Raw genomic sequence first — 17,212 nt, 5'->3', positions numbered from 1 at the left:
TAATTTTTTGAGCCCTAATGCTAAAATTGAAAAAAATATTACAAATTTAACTTATTTTTCATCATTTACACTGTTTGTTTACTTCTTGCAATTTGCTGAGTTTGGTCTGTGTAAACAAACTTGTGTTATTCATCAGTGTATGCTCAGTTTCACTTTCTCGTTCTTACACACACAGACAAAACTTGCAATATTTGGGTTACAAATACTGCAAAGGAATGTTATCCATTTAACATTTTTAAAAGATTGTTGAAACATTTACGTTTAGGAAAGGTGGGGTTTTTGTTTGTTTTACCAAACATAATTGTGTGGCCTAAGTTCATTTGAGAGTGTAACTTTTAACTTGTGTGCAGGCTTTTTTGTACATCTTGAAAATCACTATTAATTGTCGAGGGGGTAATATATCATCTTTTATTTTAGTTTTCTTTGTTTAAGCGAAAGTCATTGACAAGTCAGAAAAATGTACATAACAGCAATGAAGGTAAATCTGAAAAGCCACTCCAAAGTGAAAAGGATAAAGGAAAGGAAGCAGATTTATCTGGCGATGACAGGAAAGATGAAAACCAAAATCACACGAGGAAGAATCCTAAGGAAACCACAACTAACCAGGGCAGAAAGACCAAGTCCTCTACTTGTATAATACTGTAATGCTGTCAGAATATATATTTGACAGGCTGCAAGCAAATGTTGCAATTTATACTTGAAAACAATTATGACTTCTTATTGTTACTGATGACAGATTTAAAAAAAATAATTAAGTTGTTTGCCTTGGTTTTGGACTTGAAGACCATGGTTTTGGTATTTATTTCTATTGATAATTTTAGTAATTGAAACTGATAAGCTTATCAGAGTGTTACTGAAGTGTTGTGGCCTTAACTGTTCAGTGTTGTAATAAAAATATATTTTTGTATGTGAAAAGTTGGATTCAGGCATTTTAATAATTTTTGCTAAATAATTGTATCCTAAGCTTGTATCTACATGGTACCACTTACAGTCGGATGTGGTGCAAAGCTGTAAATAGCTACTGTAGTGTATTATTTAGTTCAACAAAATAGCTAGGAATGTTTAGAAATTAACATTAAGGGTATTGAGCCACTTAGAATCATCTGTCTTGTTCCATTTTGAAATAGAAAAATAGCAATAAAAACTCAAAAGTATTTAAGAATATAGGCCCTGATTCAGCAAGGTACTGTAAACATGTGTCTAGCTTTATGAATATGTGTAGTTTCAGTGAAGTCAATGAGATGCCTAACTGTAAGTAATGTGTAATGTGCTTTTGTACCTGGACAAATCAGGGCCTTGCAGAAACTCCACTCATTTTTGGGAGATGCTGAGTGCTTTCAACTCTAGCTGAAATCAGTGAGAGTTGTTGAGGGAATTCACCTCTACATAGAATCAAGCCAACAGCAGGGCAGAATGAAATCAATTGTCAATATTGCCATTTTACCGGGAGCCTATTCCTGCATCCTCGAGCACCCAAATTTTCACTGTACTTTAGTGGAGGTTTTGTTAGCATACAAGCTACAGCATCTGAGACCCTTAATTATGATTACACATGGTGGACATCTTGAAGTAAGCAAAACTTTATATTTAGTAAAGGAAATAAATTGATCACATCGACAAGGCTACTAAGATATTCATCCTTATAGAGCAGCTGATGCCTTGTGGAAAAACTTTGAAAAGCATTCTGTCGTATTAAGAAATCATTTGAGTTTATGTATAATTTTCTGTATTTTTTTCCTTTTCATTTTATGAAGGACATTTGCAGGAAAACATTTTCTTCATTAACATTTCATGTGTTGCAGCTGCCTGCTTTCCGCCTGGAGTTAATATCCTCTGGGATATCTGAATGAATTACTATGGGAAATATTGATGTTGCAAACAGATCATTATGGGCTAAATCGCTCTTGTTTTTCTCAGGCAAGTACTTTCTGTAGCTTCAGTGGCTCTGCTCTAAGGGAGGAGAAGGGATTTGGCCCTCTCTCAGGTAGGGATTATGCAGAAGGAGCAAGTGAATGCTTCAGCCAATTTCCAGACCCATCAGTGGGATGCAAATGTTTTTTTCTTTCAGAATTTGTCATTTTTATTTGTTGTTTACATTTCTTATATTTAACACACAGTTCTAATTACCAAATTCATAAAGAGACAAGATTCCTTAAAATTCAGCTGCAAATAAATAAGAAATAAGCATGTAGTTTATTAATAAACTTAAAAACACATCCTGTCCTGTGATTAATCTGATCCCAGGATTGTGTTTTTGTATTCAAAAGTCCTTAGTTATTAAACAAAGCTAAACATGTAAAGTACAACATATAATATAAAATCAGAATTGTAGCCAAATTGAATCCTTTTCAAAATATTTCATAAGAGACGAGCTCATCTTTAAAAAACAACTAGGAAAAAGTTATTTAATTTCACTGACTTGTGCACACTTTTGAATCTGCCTTTGGCCCAACTTCACCTCTGATTTATCTATTTTTCCTAGTTTCAGGGCTGCTTAGTCTTTATATAATCCTGTCACAAGTGACTAGGGCTGTTCTTAACCTAGAAATTGGTCCAGCTGAATGCTTCATCCCTATAAGTATGGCAAATACCCAAATACTTTAATGGAGCCTCCTCTGGACTGCAGTAAGTAGCATCATATTAAAAGCCTGCATTCTGTGTCATCCTTTTCCAGAATTAATTAAGATCCTGTCCTTTTGTTCTGCTATTTTTCCAAGCGGCAGCTTTGAGTTCTACAGATGTACGTTAAATATGTTATTTTCTTTCTAGAAAAATACATGGTATTTACTGTTTTCCTCTTTTCCTCAGTGCACATTTGACTTCTGTTCTGCTTGGATCCTAGTCTGAATAGGAAAAAATCTTGGAAGAGGAGTGATAAACTAAATGGTTTCCTTCAGTGAGTTGAAATTAGTTTTACATTTTTAAAGGGGGCTGGAATTGATCCCAAAGGAAGGTCCCCTAAGGTCTTTTTCTTTTTTTTAAAGTGTGAGTTCAGTTAGTGAAGAGTAATTCTCTTAAATATGATGTTACTCTAGAGTCTAGAAGGGGAGGTTTCCTTAAAGCTATTGGCACAGCAAAACACACTTGGAAGCACATTCTATTGTGATCCAATTATGTTTATACAGCATATTTTTTCTATTCCCTTTTGCCCTTATAGATTCATAGATTCATAGATATTAAGGTCAGAAGGGACCATTATGATCATCTAGTCTGACCTCCTGCACAATGCAGGCCACAGAATCTGACCCACCCACTCCTGCGATAAACCTCTCACCTATGTCTGAGCTATTGAAGTCCTCAAATCATGGTTTAAAGACTTCAGGGAGCAGAAAATCCTCCAGCAAGTGACCTGTGCCCCATGTTAGAGAGGAAGACGAAAAACCTCCAGGGCCTCTTCCAATCTGCCCTGGAGGAAAATTCCTTCCTGACCCCAAAAATGGCAGTCAGCTGAACCCTGAGCATATGGGCAAGATTCACCAGCCAGATACCCAGGAAAGAATTCTCTGTAGTAACTCAGATCCTACCCCATCTAACATCCCATCACAGGCTATTGGGCCTATTTACCATGAATATTTAAAGATCAATTAATTGCCAAAATCATGTTATCCCATCATGCCATCTCCTCCATAAACTTATCGAGTTTAATCTTAAAACCAGATAGGTCATTTGCCCCCACTGCTTCCCTTGGAAGGCTATTCCAAAAGTTTACTCCTCTGATGGCTAGAAACCTTCATCTAATTTCAATTCTAAACTTCCCGATGACCAGTTTATATCTATTTGTTCTTGTGTCCACATTGGTACTGAGCTTAAATAATTCCTCTCCCTCTCCGGTATTTATCCCTCTGATATATTTATAGAGAGCAATCATATCTCCCCTCAACCTTCTTTTGGTTAGGCTAAACAAGCCAAGCTCCTTGAGTCTCCTTTCATAAGACAGGTTTTCCATTTCTCGGATCATCCTAGTAGCCCTTCTCTGTACCTGTTCCAGTTTGAGTTCATCCTTCTTAAACATGGGAGACCAGAGCTTATCTCTACTGGAAATACCTCGCCTGATGCACCCCAAGACCGCATTAGCTTTTTTCATGGCCATATCACATTGGCTGCTCATAGTCATCCTGTGATCAACCAATACTCCAAAGTCCTTCTCCTCCTCTGTTACTTCTAATTGATGCAGCCCCAGCTTATAACTAAAATTATTGTTATTAATCCCTAAATGCATGACCTTACACTTCTCACTATTAAATTTCATCCTATTATTATTACTCCAATTTACAAAGTCATCCAGATCTTCCTGTATGATATCCTGGTCTCTCTCTAAATTGGCAGTACCTCCCAGCTTTGTATCATCTGCAAACTTTATTAGCACAGTCCCACTTTTTGTGCCGAGGTCAGTAATAAAAAGATTAAATAAGATTGGTCCCAAAACTGATCCTTGAGGAACTCCACTGGTAACCTCCCTCTAGCCTGACAGTTCACCTTTCAGTAGGACCCACTGTAGTCTCCCTGTTAAACAATTCCTTATCCACCTTTCAATTTTCATATTGATCCCCATCTTTTCCAATTTAACTAATAATTCCCCATGTGGCATGGTATGAAACGCCTTACTGAAATCTAGGTAAATTAGATCCACTGCGTTTCCTTTGTCTAAAAAATCTGTTACTTTCTCAAAGAAGGAGATCAGGTTGGTTTGGCACGATCTACCTTTTGTAAAACCATGTTGTATTTTGTTCCATTTTCCATTGGCCTCAATGTCCTTAACTACTTTCTCCTTCAAAATTTTTTCCAAGACCTTGCATATACAGATGTCAAACTAACAGGCCTGTGGTTACCCGGATCACTTTTTTTCCCTTTCTTAAAAATAGGAACTGTGTTAGCAATTCTCCAATCATACGGTACAACCTCTGAGTTTACAGATCCATTAAAAATTCTTGTTAATGGGCTTGCAATTTCATGTGCCAATTCCTTTAATATTCTTGGATGAAGATTATCTGGGCCCCCGATTTAGTCCCACTAAGCGGTTCGAGTTTCGCTTTTACCTCAGATATGGTAATATCTACCTCCATACCCTCATTCCCATTTGTTATGCTACCATTATCCCCAAGATCCTCATTAGCCTTATTAAAGACTGAGGCAAAGTATTTGTTTAGATATTGGGCCATGCCTAGATTATCCTTAACTGCACTCCATCCTCAGTGTTTAGCGGTCCAACTTGTTCTTTCTTTGTTTTCTTCTTATTTATATGACTATAGAACCTTTTACTGTTGGTTTTAATTCCATTTGCAAGGTCCAACTCTACTTGACTTTTAGCCTGTCTCACTTTATCCCTACATGTTCTGACCTCAATAAGGTAGCTTTCCTTGCTGATCCCTCCCATCTTCCACTCCCTGTATGCTTTCTACTTTTTCTTAATCACCTCTCTGAGATGCTTGCTCATCCAGGTTGGTCTACAACTCCTGCCTATGAATTTTTTCCCCTTTCTTGGGATCCAGGCTTCCGATAGCTTCTGCAGCTTTGACTTAAAGTAATCCCAGGCCTCCTCTGCCTTTAGATCCATAAATTCTTCAGTCCAATCCACTTCCCTAACTAATTTCCTTAATTTTTGAAAGTCAGCTCTTTTGAAATTAAAAACCCTAGTCGCAGATTTATTTTTGTTTATCCTTCCATTCAGTTTGAACTGAATTAGCTCATGATCACTTGTACCAAGATTGTCCCCTACAACCACTTCTTCTGTGAGGTCCTCACTACTCACCAAAACCAAATCTAAAATGGCATCCCCTCTAGTCAGTTCAGCAACTACTTGATGAAGGAATCCATCAGCTATCGCATCTAGGAAAATCTGAGCCCTATTATTATTACTAGCACTCGTCCTCCAGTGTATATCTGGGAAGTTAAAGTCTCCCATGATGACGCAGTTTCCATTAGTATTTACTTCATTAAAAACATTAAAAAGGGCTCTATCCATATCCAGATTAGATCCCGGCGGTCTATAGCACACCCCAAGCACTATCCCAGGGGAGGCTCTAGTAGTTTTCTTCCCCAATGTGATTTTTGCCCAGACGGACTCTGTCTTATCCATTCCATTGCTTCTTATTTCTTTACATTCTACCTCATCATTGAGATACAATGCTACTCCACCACCTTTACCTTTATTTCTGTCTTTCCTAAACAGCACATACCCTTCAAAACCTGTAGTCCAGTCATGACTTCTATTCTACCATGTTTCTGTTATCCCTACAATATCTGGTTTCACTTCCTGCACCAGTAGCTCGAGTTCCTCCATTTTGTTACCTAGGCGCCTTGCATTGGTGTACAAACATCTTAATTTTTGCTGTTTGGCCTCGCTCACATTCTGTACCCGATTAGGCACGGTGATTCTACAGCCAGTATGACCTATTAGACTGGTATCCACACTGCCCTTCCTCCTTATGTCCATTCTCCTACCCACGGCTGTATCTTTCTTACTTTGTTTTCTTCCCTCTCAATGCGAAAATCCGGTGTGGAGATTACCTGGACATCTCCCAACCATCTCACCCAAATTCCTAGTTTAAAGCTCTCTTAATCAGTTGTGCCAGCCTCCATCCTAGAAGTCTATTTCCTTCCCTACTCAGATGAAGTCTATCCTGAGAGAACTGTCCTCTGTCCATGAATGCCTCCCAGTGGCCATACATCCCAAAGCCCTCCTTATAGCACCACTGCCTAAGCCATCTGTTGATACTCATAATCTTGTCACACCTTTGTTGCCCTTCTCTAGGAACAGGCAGAATCCCACTAAAGATCACCTGAGCCTCGATTTCCTTAAGCGTCTTCCCCAGCCTAGCATAGTCTCCCTTGATACGTTCCAGCGAGAATCTACCGGTATCATTTGTTCCCACATGAAGGATAATTAGGGGATTCTTTCCCACTCCCTTTAGGATCCTTTTCAACCTCAGGTCTACATCTCATATCTTAGCACCTGGAAGACATCACACCCTTCTATTCTCTGGATCAGCTCTGGTTACAGGCCTGTCCATCCTTCTCAGTAAAGAGTCCCTGATCACGTAGACCTGCCTTTTCCTAGTGACTGTGCTATTCTCCAGTCTATCCCCTGTTCCCTCTGGCTGCAAGTTCTTTCTATTCCTATTCTCCCTTGTAATCCTCTTCAACCCATTGTGTAACCTCCTGGGACTCATATTTGGTGCAGTCTCCATTGACTCTTCCCTTTTCCCTATAGGACTAGCTGCTCTTCTCTTCTTCCTTGCTCTTCCACCTTCAGTGACCACCTGCTGAGCCCCTTCTTCATTTTCCAACTCTGCAAACCTATTCTTGAGCTCTATTTCTCCTTCAGTAGCCTGTCTTTTCCTCTGCCTGGTTCCCTTCCAAGTACAGTAACATGAAAACGGGATGTTTGCTGCCACAAAAGTCAAGTCTCTAACAGGCAATGTGCACTGATTAAAAATAAATGATTTTTCATCTTTAATCATACCACATTTTGTTTAGTTTACTGCACGATAAAAAGGATATTGTTCATTAAAAGGTATTTTGTGAGCTAAATAATAGCAGAAGGTTCCATCATAGAAATGATTTGGAGCACTGCTTTTGTTTTTTACCATTTACCCTTATTTTCCAAAGCTAAGTATTTCAGCAAAAATTACTGTTCCTGGATTACATGGTCCTGGCTCATGCCAGTGGGATGGCTCTTTAAACTTCATTTTTTTCCTAAAACTCATCATCAAAATTACCACGCAGTGGAGGTTGTGTGCTCCGCAAGTATAACTATAGCACCTCAATCTTTACAGCCAACTCTTTTCCTCCCTCTGGCCCCTGACCCGGCAGTTAAGTTGCTCACTCTTAATTAGGGTGACCAGATGTCCCGATTTTATAGGGACAGTCCTGATATTTCGGGCTTTTTCTTATATAGTCACCTATTACCCCACCTCGTGTCCTGATTTTTCACACTTGCTGTCTGGTCACCTTACTCTTAATCCATACTGTACTTGCTGCTTTAAATATATCTTCTAGAGCTTTTTTTCTTTTCAAGAAAATGGCTGAGTGCAGCTATCTTTTGCTCTTTGCTTTAAGGTTTTCTGCATTTCTATTTTTATATAATGCTTTTTTAAAAGATGGCTTAGCTTATAGATAGAGATATAGTAAATCAGCATTGATGTAAAAAAACACAGGATCTGGCCCTACATCTACCAACTTCAAGGGTGTTCAAAAACCCTGCATGAGCTCAAGAGACAATACAGCCCACACAATAATGTTGGTGATATAATAGCAAAACTCCCATTGACTTTGTTGGTGCAGGAACAGGGCAGTGGGACATGAACACACATTTCTGATTGTTTTTCATACTCCCAAAGAACATAGTGCTATACCGAGTGGTAATTTTTGTTACTTTTTCCCCAGATAGCTTATATACACATATTGTGTCCATCCCTTATCTCTAGTTACCCAGGTGAAGTCAATGGAGTTGATGTAAATCAGATCACATTTTGGCATGTTATCATGTGTACACGAGCCTATCTTCTTCTAAGGCTGTGGGTAACATAAATGTGAGTTCAGGTAGAATGTAAGCATGAGTATGACATTAAAATGGTCCAGCTAATCACAATTTGGTTTTTGACAAATGATGACCAAAAGAACTTTATAACGTAGTTATAGTTTTAGTGTAGATATCAGGAACACACTCACAAAAATGCATGGAATTTGACATGTTCTATTATATTTCTTTTAAAAACACCTCTGCATCACTTCAGTTGCCCAAAATTGAACCAATATATCCAGACTTACATTCTCAAGATATTTGTTGATAATATTGCCCACAGCATATCTCACTGACTCCTTTTATGTACTAAAGGAAAAAGAACCTCCTTATTTCAGTTTTTAATGCTTCTGAAGAAGTGTGTTAATAGCCCTAGACAAAACCATAATGCAGCTATATGCTTCTTCTTCAACTGATGGAGTAATTGCAGTGTAGTCCTGACCTATAACACCCTTACTTTTCTAGCTGTGGAATCTCCTGAACACAACGCTGCCATAAGTATCAAGTTACGAAGTTAGCAAATATCTTTAAACTGATTGGCAGATTTTAAGGTTAAGTTTTAATAGACAATATATTTTCAATCAGTTTGCAGATGGAAAAATGGATAAGCTACTAAGGTATTAGATTTAGAAAGCTTTATCATAAATGTATTGAACACTAAGGCTTATAATCTTTTAAATCCCTATAAAATTTACTTATGTGAGTTAGAACTTTCACAGATACAACCAGTGAAACTCAGATATGGAGGGATGCATCTGCCTCTATATTTTAAATGACAAACCAGCTTCCCATTATGAACCTTCTTTTTCAGTCCCACAGAAACAAATTATTCCCCCTGAAATTTCATATACTACATCCAAGCATATTTCCCTGTGAAATTTAAAGGCTTTATTTGGCAGCTCTTCTATGAGCCCTTTTTAGGGTGAGCAGATGTCCAGATTTTATAGAGACAGTCCCGATTTTGGGGGCTTTTTCTTATATAGACACCTATTACCCCCTACCCCCTGTCCCGATTGTTCACACTTGCCCTCTGGTCACCCTAGCCCTTTTCAATACTCTGTAATGTGACACCGTTTTTCAGATTAATAGTCGTGCTACATACTTCCTACCAATAACATATCAATGCTAACAAAATTTAAAACCATACTGTGATGCAAAGTACAAGAATAATACTCCTACACTTAGCAACAATACTTTGGTCCTCCACCTTCTTAACAGAAGATGGTATAACAAATTGATGCATTACTCTGTCAACCGCGTAGGTCCCATTTTAATAAAAATGGTTAGGATCTCTCCTAAGATGGTTATTGCAAACAGCAAAGTGACTGTTAAGTAGCACTAGTAATTTGCCATCTAAAGAAGAATGAAACTTCCTTAGTTCTGTATCTTTCAGACAATTTTATCCAGTGAGTGAGATAAAAACCTGGTGATATGCTGGCCTCTAGTAGTTCTGTCCGGTTGTAGCTTATGAAAAACAGCTGGCTGCTGCTCCCCCTGCTGCTGAACTTTAAAACTAGAATGTCACTGACAGAAAAACTACAAAATGAGTAAGTTCTCTTCTGCATATACAGTATAGGGATAAATTTTTCCCCAAGACATACACTGAAGAAGCATGGATCCTGCGGAAGAAATAGTATGTGGTCATATGATTAGCCTCTGTATCATAATGCAGACACACCAGAGAATCGAATTAAGGTTGAAACTGAAAAAAAAATTCCATTGTATGGTATCATATTGACACCCATATGGTTCATCATCCACTGCACAGCCCTCTGCCACTTGAGCTAATGGAGTAACTGATAGCAGTAGTAGTTAGGTTGTCATCGTCTGTGTGAACCAGCCTTAGAGGGGGTTGAGGCATACATTTTGCCAGAGGGTTTCACAGATAGCTCTGTCCCTGGAAGGTGGATAGCCTCTCAAAACAGATATGTGCTCTGCCAAATTCACAAAGGCCAGGTTTTTGGAGACAAGCTAGTGGCAGACAATACCGCAAAATTTAAACAGTTCTTTCCAATGCCACACCGTGCCTTTAAGAGAGCGTACAGCCCAGCCTTCAGACACAGGCATTCCTTTGGTCTTCATCCTTACAGAAATACCAGCAAAGAGATAAGCAGGTTCTCCAGAGGAAAGCCATGGAAATGTGGTTTAGGAGAAAAGGCCCAAGAGAACCCTGCCACTCCCAAAGCCTCTTTATGACAAAGACTGCATAGGTCTCTGCCCAGATTTGGAGCTGAAGCTTGGGGGCAGGGATTTCCCATTTCCTGGAGGAATGGATTGCTTTGATCCCAGACCAGTGAGTCAGGGAGATAGTGAGGTGGGGATACTCTCTTGAGTTACAGGCTCCACCCCATCTGTTTTTCATCCAGTCCCGTCTTGAATGATCCTGTAAAGCAGGATCTAATCCAGAATGAGAGTTCTCACATCCCAGGTATGGCAGTAATAGAGTATGCCCTCAGAAGAAAGATTTTCAGGATGCTATTCCATCTTCTTTATCATTCAGAAGTAAACAGGGAGGGATCCAAGCCATTCTAGATCTCAAAAGGCTCAACAAATGGATGAAGAAATTGAAGTTCTGGAGGGAGACCCTAACCTCTATGGTGTCATCCCGGTCCCATTTTACTCATCCTTGCCCCCCTCCCCCAGTCTTTACAAAGGTGGTGATCATACCCAGAGTCACAGGGTTCCACCAGAACCCCTTTCTGGGTGACATCTTAATCAGAGCTCCATCCCAAGCAGCGGCCCACAGAGCTACATAACTGACCTTGAATCTCCTGCAGAGACATGGCTTTATTATCAGCATCAAGAAAAGCTCCTTGATTCTGTCCACCCAAATAACTCAGTTGGCAGTGTGCACAGACACTTCGATAGCAAGGATATATCCATCTCTAGAGAGGTACCAGAAGATTGAAGACCTCCTTGAATTTGTTTTGGAACTGTAAGACACCCAGTATTGCACTGGGCCTTGAATTCCTAGGCCTCCTAGTATGGGCCTCCAAGTGTGAGTTCTGACACAGATGATCAAATGGTGATCAGCCCAGGGCCATGTCTGCAAGGGCACTCCCATACGCCTTGCAGATCCCCTTTCCAGATCTCCTGATCCTTACAACTGATGCCAGCCTGGAGGGCTGGGGAGCACACCTGGGGTCCCAAACAGCTCAAGGCATTAAGAACCTGGAGGCAAGGACCCGCAGCATAAACCTTTTAGAACGGAGAGTGGTCAAGCTGGCACTATGAAGTTCCAGTCCAGCCTAGAGGGGAACCACGCTCTGATTCAGTCAGACAACACAACCGCGGTCACATATTTGAACAACTCAGGAGGGAAAGAAGAAGCCCAGCACTACACGATGAAGCAATGGAAAACGTGCAGTGGGTGGAGCATTCTCTCCTCTCCCTCAGGGTAGTTCACATAAAGGGAGACCTGAACCAGAAGGTGGACTGGCTCAGCAGATGCAAGGTGAACAACTCTGAGTGGTGCCTGCATCAGGTAGTCTTTGAGTTAATCGTCTAATTATTCCACCTGACCTCAACCAACTTATTTGTGAACCATGTTAACATGGTTCACAAAAGTACTTCACTATAGAAAAGTGGACCCCAGATCCATGGGGACATATGGCCTATCACACAGATGGCCTTAGGGCCTCCTCTGTGTATTTCCACCTTTCCCATTATTAGGGGAGGTGGTCCAGAAAATAAAGCGAGATCAGGAGACAGTAATATTGGTAACTTCACTTTGGCTGAGGAGACCCTGGTTTTCAGACCTGATAGAGCTGAAATTGGGACCACTCTACAGCTCCCAGAAACATAGGACATCCTCTCACAAGGTCCTCTGCTTCATCCGGAACTGAACTGGCTGCATCTAACAGCCTGGCTATTGAAAGGGAAGCTCTAATATTGTTGGGTCTGTCCTCCAGTGTCATCAGAACACTTCTTTCTTCTCAAAGAATATTGACCTTGAAAGCATACTCCTCTGTCTGGATCAAGTTTTGGGGCTGGTGCCAGGAACACGAAGCAAGCCCTAGAAATTCAGGAATTCTGGCTATCTTGGTTTTGGCTTCGACAAAGGTCTCCAACTTAGCACCATTGTACATCAGGTGTCTGCCCTTAGTAGTGTGATGTTCACAGGATCTGCAGGTTCTGTGGCAGAGAACCCCCAGGTAGCCAGATTCTGGAGGGCAGTCTGGTTAGCCAATTGGACCTCTTTTTCCCAAGTGGGACTTGTAGTGAGAGTCCTGACAAACCATCCCTTTGAACCACCGATGTCCGTGTCAGCATTTTATTTGTCTATCAAAACTTGCTTTCTGCTGGCCATTATGTTGGCCAGGTGAGTGTTGGAGCTAGCGGCGCTCCCTACACAGAAACTTTACTGCATGTTACATGAGGAGAAGGTGGTGCTCAGAACTCTGGAATCGTTTATCCCTAAAGAGAAGTGTTCTTTCCACATTTTTCCACACTTCCCAAGAGATGGTTCAAAAGTGCAACCTCAGAGTTATGAACACCTCGGGAATGGAGGTCGTTCGTAACTCTGAAATGTTCATAATTCTGAACAAAACATAATGGTTGTTCTTTCGAAAGTTTACAACTGAACATTGACTTAATACAGCTTTGAAACTTTAATATACAGAATTAAAATGCTGCTGTCAAGGTTCCTCCCCCACTCTGAACTCTAGGGTACAGATGTGGGGACCTGCATGAAAAACCTCCTAAGCTTATCTTTACCAGCTTAGGTCAAAACTTCCCCAAGGTACAAAATATTCCACCCGTCGTCCTTGGATTGGCCGCTACCACCACCAAACTAATACTGGTTACTGGGGAAGAGCTGTTTGGACGCATCTTTCCCCCCAAAATACTTCCCAAAACCTTGCACCCCACTTCCTGGACAAGATTTGGTAAAAAGCCTCATCAATTTGCCTAGGTGACTACAGACCCAGACCCTTGGATCTTAAGAACAATGAACAATCCTCCCAACACTTGCACCCCCCTTTCCTGGGAAATGTTGGATGAAAAGCCTCACCAATTTGCATAGGTGACCACAGACCCAAACCCTTGGATCTGAGAACAATGAAAAAGCATTCAGTTTCTTACAAGAAGACTTTTAATAAAAAAAGAAGTAAATAGAAATAAAGAAATCCCCCCTGTAAAATCAGGATGGTAGATATCTTACAAAACATATTAGATTACAATTAGATTCAAAAACATAGAGAACCCCTCTAGGCAAAACCTTAAGTTACAAAAAAGATACACAGACAGAAATAGTTATTCTATTCAGCACAATTCTTTTCTCAGCCATTTAAAGAAATCATAATCTAACACATACCTAGCTAGATTACTTACTAAAAGTTCTAAGACACCATTCCTGGTCTATCCCCGGCAGAAAACCAGCATATAGACAGAGACACAGACCCTTTGTTTCTCTCCCTCCTCCCAGCTTTTGAAAGTATCTTGTCTCCTCATTGGTCATTTTGGTCAGGTGCCAGCGAGGTTACCTTTAGCTTCTTAACCCTTTACAGGTGAGAGGAGCTTTCCCCTGGCCAGGAGGGATTTCAAAGGGGTTTACCCTTCCCTTTATATTTATGACACGCCCCCCAAATCTCAGCTAGGGTGAAACACTGGCTGGGATTTCTTCCTGGAGCTCTAGGAAAAACAGAGTTAATAAGACACATGCATCTCTAAATATACTACCAAGTACATAAAGACTAACAATATTTTCCACATCTCAAGGACGATTTTAACCAGTTGATTCTGGGAAACTTTCACGGGAGAGTGCATCAGCCACTTTGTTAGAAGCTCCTGAGATGTGTTGGATGTCGAAATCAAAATCTTGGAGAGCTAAACTCCACCGAAGAAGTTTTTTCTTAGTTTCCTTGACGGTGTGAAGCCACTTCAGTGCAGCATGGTCGGTTTGCAGGTGGAAACGCCGTCCCCAAACATATGGGCGTAGTTTTTCCAGAGCGTAGACAATGGCGTAACATTCTTTTTCAGTGACTGACCAGTTGCTTTCCCTCTCAGACAGTTTTTTGCTGAGAAACACTACAGGGTGGAATTCTTGATCAGGTCCTTTCTGCATTAAAACTGCTCCCACACCACGCTCGGACGCATCTGTGGTTACTAGGAACGGTTTGTCAAAGTCTGGGGCCCTTAGTACAGGGTCAGACATGAGTGTCGCTTTAAGCTTGTTAAAGGCCTTCTGACACTTTCCGGTCCACTGAACAGCATTTGGCTGTTTCTTTTTGGTTAGGTCTGTCAGTGGGGCGGCGATTTGGCTGTATTGCGGTACAAATCGTCTGTAATAACCGGCCAAGCCTAAGAAGGATTGAACCTGTTTCTTTGACTTTGGGACAGGCCACTTTTGGATAGCATCCACTTTAGCCTGTAGGGGGCTGATAGTTCCTTGACCCACCTGGTGTCCAAGGTAAGTCACTCTGTTTAGGCCTGTTTGACACTTCTTAGCCTTAACAGTTAGTCCTGCCTCCCTTATGCGCTCAAGGACTTTTTGTAGATGTTCCAGCTGGTCTGCCCAGGAATCTGAAAATATGGCCACATCGTCAAGGTAGGCAACTGCATATTCTCCTAATCCCGCTAGGAGACCATCTACAAGTCTTTGGAAAGTGGCAGGTGCATTTCGCAGCCCGAAAGGGAGTACATTAAATTCATACAGCCCGAGATGTGTGGTGAAGGCTGACCTTTCCTTGGCAGATTCATCTAGCGGTACCTGCCAGTACCCCTTGGTTAAGTCCAAGGTAGAGATGAACTGGGCCCGTCCCAGTTTCTCTAATAGTTCATCTGTGCGTGGCATTGGATAGTTGTCTGGATGAGTTACAGCGTTTAGCTTACGGTAGTCCACGCAAAAACGTATTTCCCCATCTGGTTTGGGAACTAGAACCACTGGCGATGCCCATGCACTTTCAGAGGGGCGGATTACACACATCTGTAACATATCCTGGATCTCCCGTTCTATAGCAGTTTTAGCTTGAGGAGACACCCGGTAAGGGTGGACCCTAATTGGGTGAGCATTACCTATGTCAATGGAGTGGTATGCCCGTTCAGTCAGTCCTGGGGTGGCTGAGAACGTTGGCGCGTAGCTAGTGCACAGCTCCTTGATCTGCTGTCACTGCATACGCCCAAGTGTCATGGAGAGGTTCACCTCTTCCACACCACCAGCACATTTCCCTTCGTAGTAGACACCTTCGGGCCACTCAGCGTCGTCTCCTCCCTGGGCTGTAAACTGACAAACCTTTAATTCTCTGGAATAAAAGGGCTTTAGAGAATTAATATGGTACACCTTAGGCTTTCGGTTGGAGGTGGGGAATGCTATGAGATAAGTAACAGCTCCCAGGCGCTCCTGGACCGTGAATGGCCCTTCCCACGATGCTTCCATTTTATGGGCCTGGAGCGCCTTTAAGACCATGACCTGGTCTCCTACTTTGAAGGAACACTCTCTGGCATGTTTATCATACCAGGCTTTTTGCTCTTTTTGAGCATCCTGTAAGTTTTCTCTAGCAAGGGCTAAAGAGGTTCGGAGGGTGTTTTGTAGGTTGGTTACAAAGTCCAGAATGTTAGTTCCTGGAGAAGGTGTAAATCCCTCCCATTGCTGCTTCACCAACTGCAATGGCCCCTTAACCTCATGGCCATATACAAGTTCAAATGGGGAAAACCCTAAACTGGGATGTGGTACAGCTCTTTAGGCAAAGAGCAACTGCTGCAACACTAGGTCCCAATCATTGGAGTGCTCATTTACGAATTTACGTATCATGGCCCCCAAAGTTCCATTAAACTTCTCCACCATGCCATTTGTTTGATGGTGGTAAGGAGTGGCATCCAAGTGATTTACCCCATGAGCTTCCCAAAGGTTTTCCATAGTTCCTGCCAGGAAATTAGTCCCTGCATCTGTGAAGATGTCGGAGGGCCAACCTACCCTGGCAAAAATGTCTGCTAGTGCCTGGCACACACTTTTAGCCCTGGTGTTGCTTAGAGCTACTGCTTCCGGCCATCGGGTGGCAAAATCCATGAAAGTCAGTATGTACTGCTTTCCTCTGGCTGTCTTTTTCGGAAAAGGATCCAGAATATTCACAGCTACTCGCTGAAATGGAACTTCAATGATGGGGAGTGGCTGGAGAGGGGCTTTGACCTGGTCTTGGGGTTTTCCCACTCTTTGGCACACCTCACAAGACTGGACATAGGTAGAAACATCCTTGCCCATTCCCTCCCAGTAGAATGACCCCCCAAACGGTCTTTGGTCCTGTTCACCCCAGCATGGCCACTAGGGTGATCGTGGGCTAAGCTCAAGAGCTTGGCCCGGTATTTAGTTGGAACTACCAACTGTCTCTGAGGATGCCAGTCTTCCTGGTGTCCACCAGAAAGAGTTTCCTTATATAAAAGTCCTCTTTCTACAACAAACCTGGATCGATTAGAAGAGCTGAGAGGCGGTGGGTTGCTCCGTGCCGCCGTCCAAGCTCTCTGGAGGCTTTCATCTGCTTCCTGTTCGGTCTGGAACTGTTCCCTTGATGCTGGACACATCAGTTCCTCATTGGATTGTGGACCTAAGCTTGGTCCCTCTGGAAGCGATATAGGGGATGGAGCTGTTTCTGTTGACTGTGAACCGCTCTCCGCTGGTGCACTATGTTGGGATTCAGGCTCCGGCTGAGCCTCTTGGGTCGGGTTATCGGCTGCTGCCAGTTCAGGGTCGGTGGGGCC

General features: G+C 41.8%; 1 protein-coding gene across 8 annotated transcripts in view; it reads left to right on the top strand.

Moving 5' to 3' along the window:
• LOC125642528 (X-linked retinitis pigmentosa GTPase regulator) overlaps window positions 1–915 on the top strand; it is a 105,823-nt gene extending 104,908 nt beyond the window's left edge. For 7 of the 8 annotated variants that reach the window (XM_048864119.2, XM_048864100.2, XM_048864140.2 and 4 more), the window contains one exon: window positions 418–915. In XM_048864119.2, coding sequence (XP_048720076.1) covers window positions 418–645 — 228 coding nt within the window. In that variant the 3' untranslated portion in view covers window positions 646–915. The remainder of the gene's footprint in view (window positions 1–417) is intronic. The other variant, XM_048864081.2, reaches the window with a different exon arrangement.
• Window positions 916–17,212: the final 16,297 nt, after the last annotated feature.

This window comes from Caretta caretta, chromosome 1, assembly GCF_965140235.1.
Source record: "Caretta caretta isolate rCarCar2 chromosome 1, rCarCar1.hap1, whole genome shotgun sequence".
NCBI classification, from domain to species: domain Eukaryota; kingdom Metazoa; phylum Chordata; order Testudines; family Cheloniidae; genus Caretta; species Caretta caretta.
The sequence above is the reverse complement of the archived record's forward strand: the minus strand, read 5'-3'. Positions and strand labels throughout refer to the sequence as shown.